The 17,349-nt window shown below is 56.4% G+C and overlaps 1 protein-coding gene across 4 annotated transcripts in view; it reads left to right on the top strand.

The window, feature by feature from the left end:
* The window catches only part of ADAM11 (ADAM metallopeptidase domain 11), a 21,326-nt gene extending 4,655 nt beyond the window's left edge, over positions 1-16,671 (top strand). The window contains exons 3-27 of one of the 4 annotated variants that reach the window (XM_023511154.1): positions 5,390-5,466; positions 5,649-5,715; positions 6,744-6,829; positions 6,915-6,990; positions 7,397-7,463; positions 7,539-7,602; positions 7,960-8,034; positions 8,326-8,397; positions 8,576-8,742; positions 9,293-9,377; positions 9,470-9,560; positions 9,697-9,748; positions 10,171-10,270; positions 10,352-10,423; positions 10,537-10,629; positions 11,067-11,147; positions 11,639-11,689; positions 11,797-11,860; positions 12,080-12,179; positions 12,364-12,483; positions 12,574-12,742; positions 12,832-12,946; positions 13,032-13,122; positions 14,019-14,036; positions 14,552-16,671. In XM_023511154.1, the coding sequence (XP_023366922.1) occupies positions 7,450-7,463; positions 7,539-7,602; positions 7,960-8,034; positions 8,326-8,397; positions 8,576-8,742; positions 9,293-9,377; positions 9,470-9,560; positions 9,697-9,748; positions 10,171-10,270; positions 10,352-10,423; positions 10,537-10,629; positions 11,067-11,147; positions 11,639-11,689; positions 11,797-11,860; positions 12,080-12,179; positions 12,364-12,483; positions 12,574-12,742; positions 12,832-12,946; positions 13,032-13,122; positions 14,019-14,036; positions 14,552-14,567 (1,710 nt within the window). In that variant the 5' untranslated portion in view covers positions 5,390-5,466; positions 5,649-5,715; positions 6,744-6,829; positions 6,915-6,990; positions 7,397-7,449 and the 3' untranslated portion in view covers positions 14,568-16,671. Of the gene's footprint in view, positions 1-5,389; positions 5,467-5,648; positions 5,716-6,743; positions 6,830-6,914; positions 6,991-7,396; positions 7,464-7,538; positions 7,607-7,959; positions 8,035-8,325; positions 8,398-8,575; positions 8,743-9,292; positions 9,378-9,469; positions 9,561-9,696; positions 9,749-10,170; positions 10,271-10,351; positions 10,424-10,536; positions 10,630-11,066; positions 11,148-11,638; positions 11,690-11,796; positions 11,861-12,079; positions 12,180-12,363; positions 12,484-12,573; positions 12,743-12,831; positions 12,947-13,031; positions 13,123-14,018; positions 14,068-14,551 lie in introns of those variants that run through there. The other 3 variants (XM_003786265.2, XM_023511155.1, XM_012802985.1) reach the window with 3 other exon arrangements.
* Positions 16,672-17,349: the final 678 nt, after the last annotated feature.

The following is a 17,349-nucleotide window of genomic DNA, read 5'->3' as shown; positions in this document are numbered from 1 at the left end:
CTCACAGCAACCTCCAACTCCTGGGCTCAAGCGAGTCTTCTGCCTCAGCCTCCTGAGCAGCTGGGACCACAGGCGCCCACCACAACACCCGGCCATTTTTTGGTTGCAGCCGTCATTGTTGTTTTGGCAGGCCCGGGCTGAATTCGAACCCGCCACTCTAGGTGCATGTGGCTGGCGCCCCAGCCACTTGAGCCACAGACACTGAGCCATGGGGCCCAGCTCTTATAGAGCTGCCCAGACCAGCATTTACTGGAAACATCACCCACCCCAGAACCCCCTAGAGCGTGTGCTGTAGGGTCGTTTTCTTGCTGCAGGGGGGTAGGGGACAGGTGAGTAAGGGTCAGCTCCCAGCCCTTATAAGAAGGGCAGGGAGCAAGGCGGGCGGGGGGGAGGCAGGGTAACAGGGGCTATGCCTGGGGCCCGGTACCACACTAAAGCCAAATTTGGTCTAAGTGATTAAAGTCACAGCTCTGTCCCGGGATTGCAGGAAGGAGGGGTTCTGCTCCTGAGGATGTGGAGGACACACTCTGAGCGCTAGGATGAGGGGGAGTTCACTCGAGTTAAACTTCAGTCTGAAAGGCTGTGCTCTGTGGCTTTGGGGTGGGACAGCCTTAGCACAGGTCCTGTTGCCCTGCTTCTGACTGTGTGACCTGAGCAAGCCACTACAGCCTTCTGAAGCCCACCCTCCTCATTCATAAAGTGAGGATAATAATAGTCTCCACTTTCAGGCTGCTTCGAAGTACTCGAGGAGATAATGTGTGTCAGGTGTCCAGCCTGGAACCTGGCCAGAACCAATGTTCACCATCCCCGACATCTCCAAGGCAGCTGGTGCTGCATGAGGGCTGTGTGTGTGCCAGAAGCAGGAGCCAGGGCATTTGGGGGTTACCTGTCAGACAAAGGGTGGGGTTCAGGGGAAGAACAACATGGGAGAAAATTATCTCCAGTCTTCCTCAGCCAGACGGGCCTGTGGGTTTGGTCTCAGCTGACACCCTCCTGGCTGCCTAGAGGAACCCACATGTCTAGAGTCTGTCCCCAGAGGGACTGATGACCCTATAAGGAGGTGACTCTGTCCTCAGAAATTTAGGTCAAATCCCATCATCAGAAATTGGTCCAACTGTTCTCATTGGGAATCCCGCTGCCCTGTTGGTAAGTGGAGCACCTGTTCATTTCTGGGGGACATAGGGGAGTCAGCAAGCATGGGGGTTTCTCCTGGCCAGGTCATACTCGTAGGTGGGACCCTTCCCTGTCTATAGCTTCCCATGAGGTAGTGGTAAGGAAGGGATTCCAGAAAGATGTCCTCAGGTGAGACATCTCACAGGTAAATTGCCCTAGTCCACCCAGATCCAGAACATAAAGCCACCATTCTGGCATGTCTCTGTCATAGTAGATGATTCAAGGGGGTCTTTTTTTTTGTTTTTCTGAGAGAGTCTTACTTTGTTGCCCTCGGTAGAGTGTCCCAGTGTCACAACAACCTCAAAATCATTGGCTCAAATGATCCTTTTGCCCTCAGCCTCGTGAGTAGCTGGGACTACAGGCGCCCTCCACAACATCCGGCTAGGTTTAGAGATGAGGCGTCATTCTTGCTCAGGCTGGTCTTGAACTCCTAAGCTCAGGCAATCCACCTACCTTGGCCTCCCAGAATGCTAGGATTATAGGTGTGAGCCACGGCGCCTGGCCAGGGGGGATCTTTTATCCAGTTGCTAAAAGTCCTTTTTGGCCAGAACATTTACTTCTTCATTTATTATTATCATTACTGACACTCATAATAACACATTAAAAAGGGCTTTAAGGCCTGGTGCGGTGGCTCATGCCTGTAACCTTAATACTCTGGGAGGCTGAGGTGAGATGATTGCTTGAGATCAGGAGTTGGAGACCAGCCTGAGCAAGAGCAAGACCCTGTCTCTACTAAAAATAGAAAAATTAGGCTGACATGGTGGTTGGCTCCTATAACCCCAGCTACGAGGGAGGCTGCGGCAGGAGTGTGGCTTGAGCCCAGGAATTTGAGGTTGCTGTGAGCTATGGTGATGTCACAGCATTCTAGTGAGCAAGACCCTGTCTCAAAAAGGGGGGCTTTTTTAAAATCCTTACAACACCACCATTTTACCAATGGAGAAACTGAGGCTGAAGGAGTGAAGCAGCTCACTCAGGCCTTGTGATGCCTTTCCATTCAACATGAGCAAGGGCAAAGAAAAAGTCAGGCATAGCCCTTGTCCTAAGAGACTAGAGGTCACCCACATGAAAAGACAAATCAGTGATCAAAGGCATACATGTCAAGACCTATATATGTCTTAAAGGCCCAGAGGTGGAGGGGGGCGAAAGGCCTGTATGGATTGGCAGGTGCAGGCTTCACAGACAAGGGTTGTGGGAGTAGATGGAGGTCCAGGCACAGAAATTCAGGGGTAGTATTTGAGGGGTGGGGCCCAGAGGTTGTGGGGAATAATGTCCTGCATGCTTGTATTTTATGGGGCAGTTGGGAATCCTAAAGCTCTTTAGTCCCCACTTCCCAAGACTGTGACTCTGTAGGTCCAGGGCAAAGGCTTGGTGTCTGCATTTGTGATTCTGAGACTTCAGCAGAATCTTTGCCTCCTTCTCTTTGCACCCTGTGTCTGATCAGGCTTGAAAGGGTTTCAGAGAGGATGAGGCATGGTCTTCCTGAACCAGCTGCCTGGGAGGGTGGCCAAGCTAGTGATAGAGGAGCCTCCTGTAGAGGGGCGGTCACCCCTGCTAGGTGGCCATAGCTACCATGGCAACACGAACTCCAGACTGAGGTTGAGACTCAGTCCCACTCTTCTCCAGTGTCCAGCCATGACCCCGGGCCAGTCGCCTCCAGGTGTCTCTCTCTGAGCCTCAGCTTGGCATTTGTAAAATGAGGACCAGACGGCCTGGCCAGGTTGAGATAAAATGAGCTGGAGCACGTGAGAGCCCTGGAGCAGGGAAGCAAGAGGCCAATGCAGGGTCGGCTGGAGGACTGGCAGGACAGAGGGACAGAGGGATAACAGGGTGAGGGCAGGGCAGGGCCAGGCAAAGAGAGCAGCTCGGCTTTGACAGAACATTGGTCTAAAGCTTGGCTGGGGGTCTGGGCACTCTGTGCCAGCAGGAGCCCCTCCACAGGTACCTAGTATGCAGAGGTCCTGGGGACCGAGATAACCTTGCCTGACCCTCCCTTAGAAGAGACAGGGCCGTGTCTCCCCTTCAGGCCAAGGCAAGCAATGTACCTCAGTGTGTGGCTTCTCTCTCCTTCCCCCACTACCTTTTGGGGGGCTCCATGGCCACCCCCCTCCCTGCCCCTGTCAGCCCCCCAACCCTGCAGCTGCTCTTGCACTGCCCCCCAGGGTCTTATCTGGCCTGAGGCCTGTATCCTGCTGGGGACAGGGTGAGTAAGGGCTCTCTGGACTGCAAAGTGGGTCCTAGGGCATCTGACACTGCTCCCCCAGCAGTCTGAGTTTTCCCCAAGTTTTGGGGAAGAGGCCTGAGGGTTACTCATTGAATTCCCAAGTCAGGAGAGTCTGTTGGTGCCAGAGCAGACTCCTGGAATCCTCCAGGCCCAGAATGAGTCTTCACCACACCAGCCAACCTCCCAGCCTCTCATCTGGGCTCATCTTACGGTTTCCAGCAGGAAAATCTAAGGCTTAGTGAGGATGCTGGGTCACCCCTGAGGCTATATAGTGAGAGCTGAGCCAGGGTAAGGGGCCTGAGCAGGCTGGGAAAGGGCCTTGTGGGTGGGGGTGGACAAAGTAGGAAGGGCCCTGAAGGGAGGGGAGGACAGGGGTGACCCAGGTGTGGCAGAGTAGAGGTGAAAGTAGAGCTATGCAGGCCCAGAGTAGGGAGAGGGCAGAGATGGTCTAGACCAAGGGCTGGGGAGAAGGAAGCAGTGACTCCTTGTCCTTGACTTTCTATTTCGAGTCTGATCGATGCTGTAGGGGCTCAGGATGGAGCTGGGAGCCTTGGTCAGCCTGGGATGGGGTGAGTCAGTGTCCTTGGGGCTCAGAGGTCTGCCTGCCTGAGCTCTGGCCCTTTGCCCCACCTTGCCCCTCTCCCATGGACACTGGGCCCATTTCCATTTCCATCTTGCCTCATCTTGGGGGCAAGAGGGTCCTGGAAGCAGATTCCTTAGTTTGAATTCCACTTCTGCCACTTTATATCTGTGTGACCTTGGGCAATTTAGTTAGCCTTTCCTGTGCCTCAGTTTCCTCATCTGTCAGGCAGGAATGACAGTAGCATCTCTCCCATAGGAGTGTTGTGAAGATCAAATATGATAATACTTGCACAGGGTTTAGACCAGTGCCTGGCCCATAAGAAGCGCTCAGTAAAGATTAGTAAGGATTAAGTGGTGGGTAAGCAGGCCGACCAGGCATCATCAGGCTTTGGGATTTCGTAACATGGACATGGGGCTCCCTTCCTTCCTGCACTCTGTCGCACTCACCCCCCGACAAAAGCAAGACAGTGAACAAAAGTCCTCTGCAGGGCAGAGTGGGGTGACCCTCATCTGGGTGTCTGGAGGTCAGTATTCTTATACAAATGGGGTGGGGAAGAAGGTGCCTGCTCTTCATTCTCTCTGCCTTTCCTGAGCCTCCAGATCTTTTGGGAGGTCTGAGGTCAGGTACTCCAACTTAGGATGGGATGAGGGAACCTCCAGGTGTGGGAGCCCTAGGGCTGTTGTGACGTAGGTCCCCTCGATGCTGAAGTTCTGTCCCTCACAGGAGCACCAGGCCTGGGAGGGCAGCCATCCTGTTCAGGCCTGGTGCGTTGCCATGGTGACCTGGAGCCTCCCAACCCCACTGCACAGGCCCCTCTGAAAAATTTATCAGGAAAACTTCCGTGTTTAAAAATTAACCATGGAATTGAAATATTAAAGATGAGCTGCTTTGGGCAAGGCAGAGGGCAATGGATTTGGGGGTAGAGGAGCCAAACCCTTTGCCCTGACAGGATGGCAGCTGCCCATCACCCCAGCTTCCAGGGCCCCAGCCCTATCTGTGAGATCTGGGACCTTCTATATCATTTGATGCTGGGGCCAGGGTAAGGATGTGCTTCCCAGCTCCTGTTTGCAACCCCATTGCATCAGGCCCTTGGCCCCTTCCCATTGACACTCTGGGCCTCCCTTTATCCTACCTGAGGGTGGCTGGGTGTGATGTGGCAAGGGCAGTCTGAGCTGGCCCAGAGCATGGGCTGAGCCCAGGGATGAGCCTCCTGCCCCTGCTACCCAGTGAAAGAGCAGGGTCTGGAGGAAGAGGAGCTTTTGCAGAGTGTTTTGCCCCAAAATCAATGGTCTCCTGAGCTACTAGGGCTGGGGTCAACCCCTCCCTGGGGCCACTCCCTGTTCTGGAGTTCCCCTGACTCCCACCATCAGACATGCCCAGATTGATTCCCCCTCTGCTCTCCTCCATGCCAGCCTGTCCATCTGGCCCAGGTGAGCTTCGTCATCCCAGCCTTCAACTCAAACTTCACCCTGGACCTGGAGCTGAACCAGTGAGTGTGGCCTTGAGCCCAAGAAGAAGGGCAGCAGGTGGGGTGGGCAGAGCATGCCTTGTATGGGAAGAGGGTTGGGGAGGATGGCCAGGCCAGGGGGACCTGGATCCTGAGCTGGGGAAGGACTCAAGCCTGACCTAGCTTCCATGACCCCCTCCTTCTTCCTTCCCACTTGGTTTCAGTCACCTGCTCTCCTCACAATACGTGGAGCGTCACTTCAGCCGGGAGGGGCCAACACAACACAGCACTGTGAGTGCCTTTGGAAGGGGGGAAGGTGGGATGGAGGTGCTGTTTCTGTGGTCAGTGATATAGGAACAGGTGACCATGGAGACAGGATCAGGGTTCTACTCAGCATGGGCCTGGCCCCTCGAGACCTCCCACCTCTCCCTACCTGGGAGGCCTCAAGTGTTGGCAGTGTCTGGCTGAATAGTGTGGGGCCCTGAACTCCTTGCCCAGCCTGGAGGTCTCATTCCCAGTCAGCCATCCTGCTTTAGAGAGGGCACACAAGGACCCTCATTGTTCCATGTCCACTACCAGAACCACCCCCTCCAAAGACTCTTCTGGGAAGGGCAGTTGAGGAAATGTGACCTCTTGTTCAGTACCAAGACCCCAGAATTCCCAGCAGCCTGGGACACCAGGGTCCAGCCCCTGAAGGCTGGAGCCTGAACAAAGATGAATAAGTGTCTATAAATAGCACCCCCCACCACCAGCCTGTTCAGTAACTGGAGCACAAGTAATTCTGCAGGAAGCAGAGTTGGGGAAGGAGGGCGCTGCTGGTCCCCTCTGCCCCATAAGCCCAGCCAGGAGGACACAAAGTGCTCAGACTTCTCAGCACAGACCACAGATTCAGGGGTGTCCAGGAGACAGCATGTGAGACTGTGTGTCAGGAGTGAGTCCACAGCAATCATCCAATTAAATGAGATAGTATGTGGTAACTGTTTAGAGCTGTGCCTGGCACATAGTAGGTGTTAAGTGTTAGCTGTTACTCTCCAAGGAGTCTGTGGTCTCTTTACCAGCCCCAGCAAGTGGCTAAGAACCACTGGTATAGTCCAATGTCCTCACTTTATAGGTGAAGTGAAGGAAGCCCAAAGAGGGCTTGGAATTTGCCCAGGTGACACAGGAAATTAGGAGCACCACCAGTGTAGAATCAGGCTCCAGAGCCCCAGTTGTACCCAGGGACTGTGGCCACCTACCCAAAGGGCAGCTCAGTGGCTCTGGCTATCTTCCTGCCTCGTGCTGGGCCAGGAGCATGCCCTCCTCACTGTTCTCTCCTCCAGGGAGCTGGAGACCACTGCTACTACCAAGGCAAGCTCCGAGGAAACCCGCACTCCTTTGCCGCCCTCTCCACCTGCCAGGGGCTGCAGTGAGTATGCGGAGGGCTAGGCAGCAGGGACAGGCTCCCTACATGGGCCTGGGAACAGTAGAGAGCTACACCTCTCTCTCCACAGTGGGGTCTTCTCTGACGGGAACTTGACTTACATCGTGGAGCCCCAAGAGATGGCTGGGCCTTGGGGACCGCCCCAGGTAAGCCCTGCACAGGCCCTGCCTGTCCCTCCAAAGCCTTGTCATGCTTGTCCCAACAGCTGTTGCTGCCATCTTCTCCTCTTCCTCCCTCAGTAATCCCAGCCTCACTGCCCTCCTCAGTGACCCCAGCTCTGGTTGCCTTCTCTGTGCCCACAGCTCCAATGTCCCCTCTGTCCCCCAAGTGACCTCTCATTGGGCTCCAATGTCCTTTGCCCCTGTCTCTCAGGGCGCCCCCAGGCCTTGACCCCGGAATCTGAGCATCTGGGAGATCAGATCCGACATGGGAGCTCTGGCCAGTTCTGGGTCACCCTAGGGTGGGGTGGGAGGAAGGGCTGGAACTATCCCCCTAACTGGGCCCAGAACAGACCTGGTTGGGCCCCCAAGAACTAATTCTCCCTCATTGCAGGGACCCCTTCCCCACCTCATTTACCGGACCCCTCTCCTCCCAGCCCCTCTTGGATGCAGGGAACCAGGTAAGGGAGGGAAAGCAGGACTGGGACTGGGTAGGGGGGGAGGCTGTGCCCTCCTCACCTGTCCCCTCCCCACAGGCTGCCTCTTCACTGCCCCTGCCCAGTCTGCTCCTCCAAACCGGCCAAGGCTGAGAAGGAAAAGGCAGGTACGGGGGCCCGGGCCCGCACAGACCTGGAGCTGTGCAGACCTCATGTCATGGTCCAGAGCAGGACACCCCCATCCTTGGCTAGGGCAAAGGAGGGCTCAGACTGTTCTGTCTGGGAGCCACCTCTAGGAAGAGCTCCCCACTGGTATCTACGCAGGTCCCCATCATAGCAAACCAAGGCTGCCTACCCTCATTCCAGAGCTGGGGATGGAGGGGACTCTCTGCCAGTGGGGGGCTGGCACTGCTCCTGGCTGGTGCTGAGATCCCCCCAATCTTTCCCGGAGTCTGTCCCTGGTTTGGCCATGAGGTTAGACATGGAGGGGACTGATTCCAAGTGCCTACCCACCCCCTAGGTCCGCAGGGGCCACCCTACGGTGCACAGTGAAACCAAGTATGTGGAGCTGATCGTGATCAATGACCACCAGCTGGTGAGTTCCCAGGCTGGGGGGACACTGGGAGAAGGGGCCCAAAAATATCATCATCTGAGGCACTGCCTGTGACTCAAGGAGTAGGCAGCCGGCCCTATATACCAGAGGTGACAGGTTCAAACCTGGCCCCGGCCAAAAACTGCAAAAAAAAAAAAAAAAATCATTATCTTCCTCTCACTCTTCTTGTTTTTTTGGCTGGGGCTGGGTTTGAACCTACCACGTCCAGCATATGGGGCTGGTGCCCTACCCTTTTGAGCCACAGGCACCACCCCTTCTCACTCTTGCTCCCAGTTTGAGCAGATGCGACAGTCAGTGGTCCTCACCAGCAACTTTGCCAAGTCTGTAGTAAACCTGGCTGATGTGGTAAGCAGCCCTCTCTCCCTTCCCTCTCCTTCATGTGACCCACCCCACCATACACATGTAAGAGCACTGTCAGCCCCTGGCCCCTACTTCTTGGAAGGCTGACTGAGGCCCTCCTGCAGTCCTGTCCCCTCATACCCACTCCCACCCCCCAGTCCCCTCATCTCTCCCCTGTGCCCAGATGTACAAGGAACAGCTCAACACCCGCATTGTGCTGGTTGCCATGGAAACATGGGCAGATGGGGACAAGATCCAGGTGCAGGATGACCTCCTGGAGACCCTGGCCCGGCTCATGGTCTACCGGCGGGAGGGTCTGCCTGAGCCTAGTGATGCCACCCACCTCTTCTCGTAAGTCCCCCATGCCACACACACCATGCCAGCCTTTGCTAGTTGCTTCAGTGCTTAGGGTTACTTAGCCCCTGCCCTGTGCCAGGTGCTTTTCTCAGTCTGGGGTCTGGGCTCACCTTGCATCAGCAGGTACCTGCTCCCTGCTGCCAGTCATATGCACCCTCCCCTGCATCTTAGGCTGATGCCCTTTGCCTTGGCCCTGGTGGTCCTCTTCTGCCCCTCACCTCCTCTTCTATCTTTCCCCTTTCACATTGTACCAAACATCCCTTTCTCAGGAACCCAGTGCCCTAACAGAGGGAAAAATCTAATTAAAGGGCCTTGCAACTAGAGATTATCACATAGGAACCTCTGTTGGCTTATGGGTAAAGGAACTCAAAGAGGGGGAGGGGCTTGCCTGAGGTCATACAGGTTGCTGTGAAGGGCAAGGCTAGTCTTACCCCCCAAGGAAAGACTGCAGTGTCAGGGGCTCCCCCAGAACCCTCTTTCAGCCCAGGGGAGCCACCATGGGAAGGGAGGGCAGAAGGTTGCCCTGACAACCCCTCCCTTCCAGGGGCAGGACTTTCCAGAGCACCAGCAGTGGAGCAGCCTATGTGGGGGGCATATGCTCACTCTCTCGGGGTGGCGGTGTGAATGAGGTGAGCAGTGAGGGGACGTGGCTGGGGCAGGGGCTGAAAGGCCCTGTTGGAAGGATGTAGACACCTTTGTCTTCCATCTTCCTCATTCTCAGTATGGCAATATGGGGGCTATGGCAGTGACCCTGGCCCAGACACTGGGGCAGAACCTGGGCATGATGTGGAACAAACATCGGAGTTCGGCAGGTATTGATCCTTGGGGACCCCAGTGGGGCCCCACAACCAGCCCAGACCCACACCCAACATCTCTAGAATGAAGAGGGTGTAAGTATGGGGCAGTGGTACTTGGCCCTCCCTTATAGCCACCTGGCTCACCCTTCAGGAGACTGCAAGTGTCCGGACATTTGGCTGGGTTGCATCATGGAGGACACTGGGTGAGTTCTTGGGGACAAACTGGGGGTAGGGTCTTGGGCGAGGGGAGCCCTAGAGCAAGCACTGGATGGCAGTCTGGACCCAGCGGCCTCAAGAGGCCCAGGGAGACCCAGATTCTCCTTCAGGGACGCCCAAACTGGTTACACTGTAATGCTCACTGTCGCCACTAGGCGCCGCCCAAGACTCGTTTGGAGGCACCTTCCTTCTTGGGCTCTCCAGCCCTCTCGGAGTCCTGAGGTTCCACACGCTAGCGCCCTCCTCTGCCCATTCCTTGATGGGCAAGTAGGAGGATTCTCGTGTAGTCCCGGGGCAGATCCTCAGCCTCCTCGAGGTGGTGACCGAGTCCCCAGTGCGCTCCCTCCCCAATCTTGAGAAGGGGCGAGAGGAGAGGACCCAGAAGCACGGTCCCCTCGTCCCTGCCTAGGTTCTACCTTCCCCGCAAGTTCTCGCGCTGCAGCATCGACGAGTACAATCAGTTTCTGCAGGAGGGCGGCGGGAGCTGCCTCTTTAACAAACCCCTTAAGGTACCAGCCCAGGGCGGGGAATATGGGAGCGGGGCTTGGGCAGTGTCCTGGCCAGACTCCCGACATGCCCTCCTGGTCCAGCTCCTGGACCCCCCTGAGTGCGGGAACGGCTTCGTGGAGGCAGGAGAGGAGTGTGACTGCGGTTCAGTGCAGGTGAGCTGCTAATGCGGGCACCAGGTGCGGAGCCAGGACGCGGAATGCGCACGAGGCAGGAACGGGGAGGATAAGGACTCGCCTGCCTCTCTCCTCTTCTTCCGCATCCCCAGGAGTGCAGCCGCGCGGGTGGCAACTGCTGCAAGAAATGCACCCTGACACACGACGCCATGTGCAGCGATGGGCTCTGTTGTCGCCGCTGCAAGGTGAGGAGACGCGCCTGGAGACCAGGAGGAGGCGGGGCCCAGACAAAGGAGGGCAGATTGGAAACTCGCAGCGAAGGGGCGGGAGTTAGGGAGCGAGGAGGAGTCTTGGGGCAGGACAATATGAGGGCGGGACTTGGTGAGGAGAACGAGCCAATGGAATGTAGGGGCGGGGCTTAGGTGCACGTGGGATATTGGAGGCAGGGCTACGACGGGCTGGGAGCTTGCCAAGAAATGACGAGTGGGGCGTAAACCTGGGCGGGCCTTTCAGGAATTGGGTGGTAGCGGAGAGGGGCAGGAAGCAGCCCAGAGGTGTTGGTGGGGCCCCCAGAAGGAAACACTAGTCTAGGGACCAGTCACTGGGAGTGCGCGGGATCCCAGAGGAGCTCAGGGCCGAAGCATCTATCCTACCTAAGCTAGGAAACGTATCCCTTCCCTAGTACGAGCCACGGGGTGTGTCCTGCCGAGAGGCCGTGAACGAGTGCGACATCGCAGAGACCTGCACTGGGGACTCGAGCCAGGTTCGCCTAGCCGGGCAGTCCTGCGGGCCTGGGCCAGGCGCCCTGCCCCTATTGGTTTCACACTGCCTTGCGATTACACTCCTCGCCCTTCCACTCAGCTGGCGACGTCCCCACTGGACTCAGTTTCCTTATCTGAGAAAGGGGTTCTTATGCCCCCTGGCTTTGTTCCTTCAATCATTAAACCAGTATTCATAGAATCCCAAGCACCTGCTGCAGCACCAGACACGTGCCAGGGATCAAAGCAGATAATAAAACTAGTTAACATCTATTATGTGCCAGGCATTTAGTTCTCCCAGCCCTTCCAGGAAGGTGCAGGAAACTGAGGGAGGCAGGCACAGTTTTGGGTGTGGGAATCTGAGTGCCCTTGTCCTTGATGCGGAAGAGCCCTGCAATGTGTACCCCGACATGAGGGGCATTTGGCACCTCCCTGAGACAGGCTTCAGCTCCCAATCCCAGGACCACTCAGCTCAGCCATATGCCTCTCTCCACAGTGTCCCCCTAATCTGCACAAGCTGGATGGTTACTACTGTGATCACGAACAGGTATGATGGCTGGAGGGCCTCCCCTCTCTGGGCTCAGTGCAGTCTCTTGTCTCCACTTTGATCCCTAAGTGTCTCTGTTTCTTGTCTCCTGTTTGTTGGTCTTTCAGGGCCGTTGCTATGGAGGCCGCTGCAAAACCCGGGACCGGCAGTGCCAGGCCCTTTGGGGCCACCGTGAGTCTGGCTAGGGATGGGGGAGGGGACTCTGGAGGACCCAGAATCAAGAGGCTGGGGAGGGACAGGTTCCAGCTGAGTAGCCTCCCACCCCCATCAAATTGTGGCTCCTTAGGATCTCAGGCAACCAGCCAGATTAGGGATCCAACCAGAATATTGGAAGTGCAGGCCTGAGGTCCTAGGGTCGGTAGGGTGACAACAAGCACCATCTCCCCACAGAGGCTGCTGATCGCTTTTGCTATGAGAAGCTGAATGTGGAGGGGACAGAGCGTGGAAACTGTGGGCGCAAAGGATCAGGCTGGGTCCAGTGCAATAAGCAGTGAGTAGCCAAAGTTCCCATGGGGCCTTCCCAGCTCTGGGGCAGCAGGTTCACCTAGGAGGAGCCTGTGAGTCCCAGTGAGAGAATATGTGACAAATCAGATGACAGGGTTAGGGCAGATTAGAGCTCAGTAGTTGAATCTGAGGTCAGACTTAGGGCTCACTGTCTCCACATACCCCAACAGGGACGTGCTCTGTGGCTTTCTTCTCTGTGTCAACATCTCTGGAGCTCCTCGGCTGGGCGACCTAGGGGGAGACATCAGCAGTGTCACCTTCTACCACCAGGGCAAAGAGCTGGACTGCAGGTGTTGACTGGAACCATGGCTGGGGGTGGGACGTTGCTGCCATGATGGGAGTTAGGGGCCGGGGCTGAGGCGGGCTGTGCTGTTCTGCAGGGGAGGCCATGTGCAACTGGCCGACGGCTCTGACCTGAGCTATGTGGAGGATGGCACAGCCTGTGGGCCCAACATGCTGTGCCTGGACCACCGCTGCCTGCCAGCCTCTGCCTTCAACTTCAGCACCTGCCCTGGCAGCGGGGAGCGCCGGATATGTTCCCACCACGGGGTGGGTGCCTAGAGGCCAGGGACAGTGGAAGAGGCTTATAAGGGGGGATAGACCCTTGCTCACTGCTGCTGGCACTGCCCTACCTCTAGGTCTGCAGCAATGAAGGGAAGTGCATCTGCCAACCAGACTGGACAGGCAAAGATTGCAGCATCCACAACCCCCTGCCCACGTCCCCGCCCACAGGAGAGACGGAGAAATATAAGGGTGAGGCTGGAGCTGGCCAGGTTGGGTCTGTCTTTCACATTCTCCATGCCTGTCCCTGCCAACCAAGCCCTGCCCTCCTCCCCAGGTCCCAGTGGCACCAACATCATCATTGGCTCCATCGCTGGGGCTGTCCTGGTTGCAGCCATCGTCCTGGGAGGCACGGGCTGGGGATTTAAGTAAGAAACACACACACATACATACATCCTCCACCCCGGGCCCTCAGGGGATCAGAACCCCTAACTGCTGGAGCTGAGGGGCCTGCCTGAAAGGTTAGCTAAGCCAGAGCTCACATGTCACAGGCCCAGGACAGCACACAGGGACCTGTTTTAACATTTAAAAATCAGGAGATTTGGGCGATGCCTGTAGCTCAGTGGTAGGGCGCTGGCCACATACACCCAGGCTGGCAGGTTTGAACCCGGCCCAGGTCAGCAAAACCAGCAATGACAACTGCAACAACAACAACAAAAATTATCCAGGCGTTGTGGCAGGTGCCTGTAGTCCCAGCTACTTGGGAGGCTGAGGCAAGAGAATCGCTTAAGCCCAAGAATTTGAGGTTGCTGTGAGCTATGACACCACTGCACTCTACCAAAGGCGACAGCTTGAGATTGTCTCCAAAAAAAACAGAAGATTTTATGTTAACAATTATGATTTCCAGGTTCCCTTGAAAAATGAGAAGGTTGGGTCCCAGTGGGTCTTACATAGGTCCACTTGGCCACAAAGTGGAGCTGGGCAGGGACTGTCCTCCAGTTCCCTCCCAGCCTGTGATGCTCCATGGGCATCTAAATTTAGTGTCCTTGATCCGACCCCCTCAATGTGCAAAAGAGGGACCTGAGACCCAGGGTCATACAGTAAGTTAGTGGCAGAGCCAATACTTGAATCCCTGACCCATTTTTGATAGATGTCCTTGATATCTTTTCCTGGTCCTGTCATTACTGTCCAGGCCCAGGGGACCCTTCCCCCACTGTGGAGTAGGGTGTCTTATAGGAGCTGGAAGGTCCCCCCAAACAGAGGGGAAAGTCAAACAGCTCCTTTTCCTTTCTCTCTCTGCCTGGCCTCTCTTTGGCTCCTGAAGAAACATCCGCCGAGGAAGGTACGATCCGACCCAGCAGGGGGCAGTGTGACGCCGGCCACGTCATCCCTCCCGCTGTCCTTGTCTCCTCCATCTCATTCGTCACCCTGTAATCTGTTGATGGGGAGCTGGGGGCTGATCCCCCAGCCCTGCTGCCTCCTTCAAACCAAGGGTTGGGGAACCTCACTCTGGGAAGGAAGTCCTCCGCCCCTCAGCCAGCAATCGCCCTCCTCTCAGGCCACGCTCCATCTATGCCGCCTTCCTACAGCCTACCCGCCCCTGGCCAGGTGGCCCCTGGAGCTGTAACCCTGAAGTCCCCATCCCCTGGGAAGGAAGGTTCCTTCTGCGTCCCATCTGTTTTGTCTTCCATATCACCACTGTCTGACCTTCCGCCAGATCCCCTCCCTGGCTAGCCTGTGACTTGCTGTCTCCAGGGCCCAACACTGACCCCTGCCCCCCACCAACCTGGGCCTAGTTGGAAGACTCCCTCTGGGCCCCATCTCTTGTCCTCCTCTGATGCCCCCTCTTCGTTCCAGGTCCGGAGGGGCTTAAGTGCCACCCCCTCCCTCCGAGCCTGGCACCCACCGTCTCGGCCCTGATCCACGAGGCTGCCCCCATCCAGCCACGGAGGGAGGCACCAAGCAAATGTCTTCCAGGTCCAAACCCTTCAACTCCTGGCTCCACAGGGGTTTGGGTGGGGGCTGTGACCCTGCCCATCAAACTACCAGAGTGGACCAAGCCTGGAGGGCACTTCCTCTCTGGTCCCCCACCCTCCTCATGCGGCTTTGGCCTTGCACACTTATTCTCCCTGTGTGAATGTAGCTTCCATCATCACAAATTGTCACAGTTCAAGTTGGGGGGGCCCGGAGGGATGCCCCCAGGCAGCCACCAGTGGACATGCCTGGGATGGCCCCTCCTTAAAACCAAGCAGCTGGGACCAAGGTCCTAGCTCTCTGGGACTTAGGGGGAAGGGGCTGACATCTACATTTTTTAAAACTGAATCTTTACTGATGAATGTAACCTTGGGGGTGCTGGGGCCAGGGAAATTTCGGGGATGTTTTGACATTTGCAGGAGGGCCCAGAGGAGCTGAGATGTGGCCATCCCCTGGGTGCCCCCACCCCAGGATGACCACACCTGGTGTCCTGTCACTGAGCACAGGCAGGGGCTGGGTATCCCCATTTTCTCCTTCCACCCAGCCCTGCTGAGCCCAGAGGAAGTACTGAGTGCTGATTCAAACCAAAGCTGCCTGTGCCGTGCCCAAGGCCTAGCTTATGGGCACAGCAACCACACGTCCCAGATTGTCTTCAATTCCAAAACACCTGTCCCATTGTCCTTGCCAGGACCCATGTATTTGGGGTGGGGTGGGGTCTAGAAAATATAGTCCCTGAAATATAATGGCACCTTTCCCCTTTTAAGAAGGGTGATTCTGGGGCTGACTCAGGGTTTAGGTACCCCTGGTGTGGCCTAGAAGTCTCAGGCTGGGCCATCTTTCCAGGGAGGACTCTCCCAAGTAGGGAAAGCCAGAGGTGGCCCAGTGCCTAAAGGGTTAGGGGCTCTTCCTGGGATGTACAAGAGGAGGTAGGAAGGGGCAGGTCTCCTAGGCTTCCAGAAAAGTTCTCAAAGCCCCATCCAACCCATTCCACTCCCTAACCCCATTCTAGGACTGAGTAGTAAGTTTACAGATGTTTTCCACATTATGTCCTCTGATCCTTGCTGCAGCTGACTGAGCTTGAGAGACAGGCCAAACCAGGCAGAATTCCTCAGTCCTCCCCCCAAAAGTCCTGCCCATGGCCTTCCCTCATGACCTTTGCTTGGGATGGGGGAGCTCTGGCTCCTTGACTGTAAAAGCTAGCTGGCAGGAGCAAGATGGGGGACCAGCCTGTGGATGAAAGCCACAAATGGATGGAGTCCCTGTCCTCAGGGATACCCCGCCCAGACTTGGCAGGGGGTTCTGAACATTCTGGGGACCATTGAGCTGCCTGTTTTGAGTCCCTTTGTTACTGGGACATCTTTGAGGAGGTTATGGAGGAAATGGCTAATGGCTCCCTGTTTATCTGCATCACCCTCAGGGTCAGGCTGGGGCCTGGGACCCACTGGTTCTTCTGGGTGGCTAGATGCACCTGGTGACAGTGGGCCCTCTCCCTGAGCGCCAGCTGGTACTGTCCACGTGAGGGCTATGTGGGGCCAGCCCTGCTGTACCAGTCCCACCAGCTGAGAGGGGCAGCCACTGGGTTTTGCACTATTGATGCACTACCTTAAGGCATCCGTCCTTTGGTGTCACACGTGTGCACACAGGTGGCAGTGCATCTGCGGACAAGCATTTGAATCCACATCTCTGCACAGTGAACACCTGTGCATAGGTGGATGTGTCTGTGTGTGCCTACATACAGGGGGATGGGGGTGTGGAGGACATAAGACTTCTGTGACCAGATCAGACCACCCTGGCTCCCAGCTGTCTGCATCCTCTTGCCTCACCCTGGCAAGTGCCCACCCTGGTGGTGCCTGGGGAGGAGTGGAGGCTGCATTGCCTGGGCCCAGACCTGGTGCCACACCACATCCTGTACATAATGTTATCTGGGCTGGGGGGGACAGGGAGGCAGGTCCAGGAGCATCAATTAAAGATCACATTCTGGGGCTTCCATGGAGCTCACACCAGCCTCATGTCTTTCCTTTGTGAATGATGAGTGTGTTTCATGTCCCCTGCCTGTCCCCTCTGGTCCTGAAGGGAGGGAGCATTAGTACTGAGCAGGAAGGAAGCACCCAGGATGGCTCTGGGAGAAAGAGGTGTCCACTCACAGTGAGGAAACAGGCCTCACTAGGCGGAGGCCCAGCACTTCCGCTAGGCTCTCCCAGCAGAGACGACTGTGCCCCTCCTCTGCAAAGCAGAACGTGAGTTGGAAAGCATTTCATCAAAGGCAGGAAACCCAACTTCCCTTTTATGGATGAAGCAGAGAAGCCTCTCTCCTCACCTTCCAAGAGAGTCCAAAACACTGGACAAAACCATTATCCTGCCCTGTCCCAGTGCACCAGGCAGGCAGCCAGCTGGGAATCTGTTCCTCTCCTATCTTGGCCTTGCCCCAGCTGAGGCCCGAGTTTGAGCCAGGAAACTTTGTTATTCTGGACTTCCCCTCTACCATGCCTTGGGCCTGGAGGAAAGACCTTTGGCGGCTTGATCTGGCTCTGGAACCCCTGCTTGTTCAGGGAAAGAGAAGAGGAAGGAGGTGGGGGCAGGGAAGTGAAAGGACCGGCAGATCAGAACAAGAAATGGCAGCACCAAGCTGGGCTGGGGGCGTTGGCAGCTAGAAGCTCCAGGCTCACAGCCCCATCTCCAGA

The sequence above is a fragment of the Otolemur garnettii genome, unplaced genomic scaffold, assembly GCF_000181295.1.
Source record: "Otolemur garnettii isolate 467f Iridium unplaced genomic scaffold, OtoGar3 scaffold00018, whole genome shotgun sequence".
Taxonomy (NCBI): Eukaryota; Metazoa; Chordata; class Mammalia; order Primates; family Galagidae; genus Otolemur; species Otolemur garnettii.
Note: the sequence above shows the minus strand (reverse complement) of the source record. Positions and strands in the feature narration are given on the sequence as shown.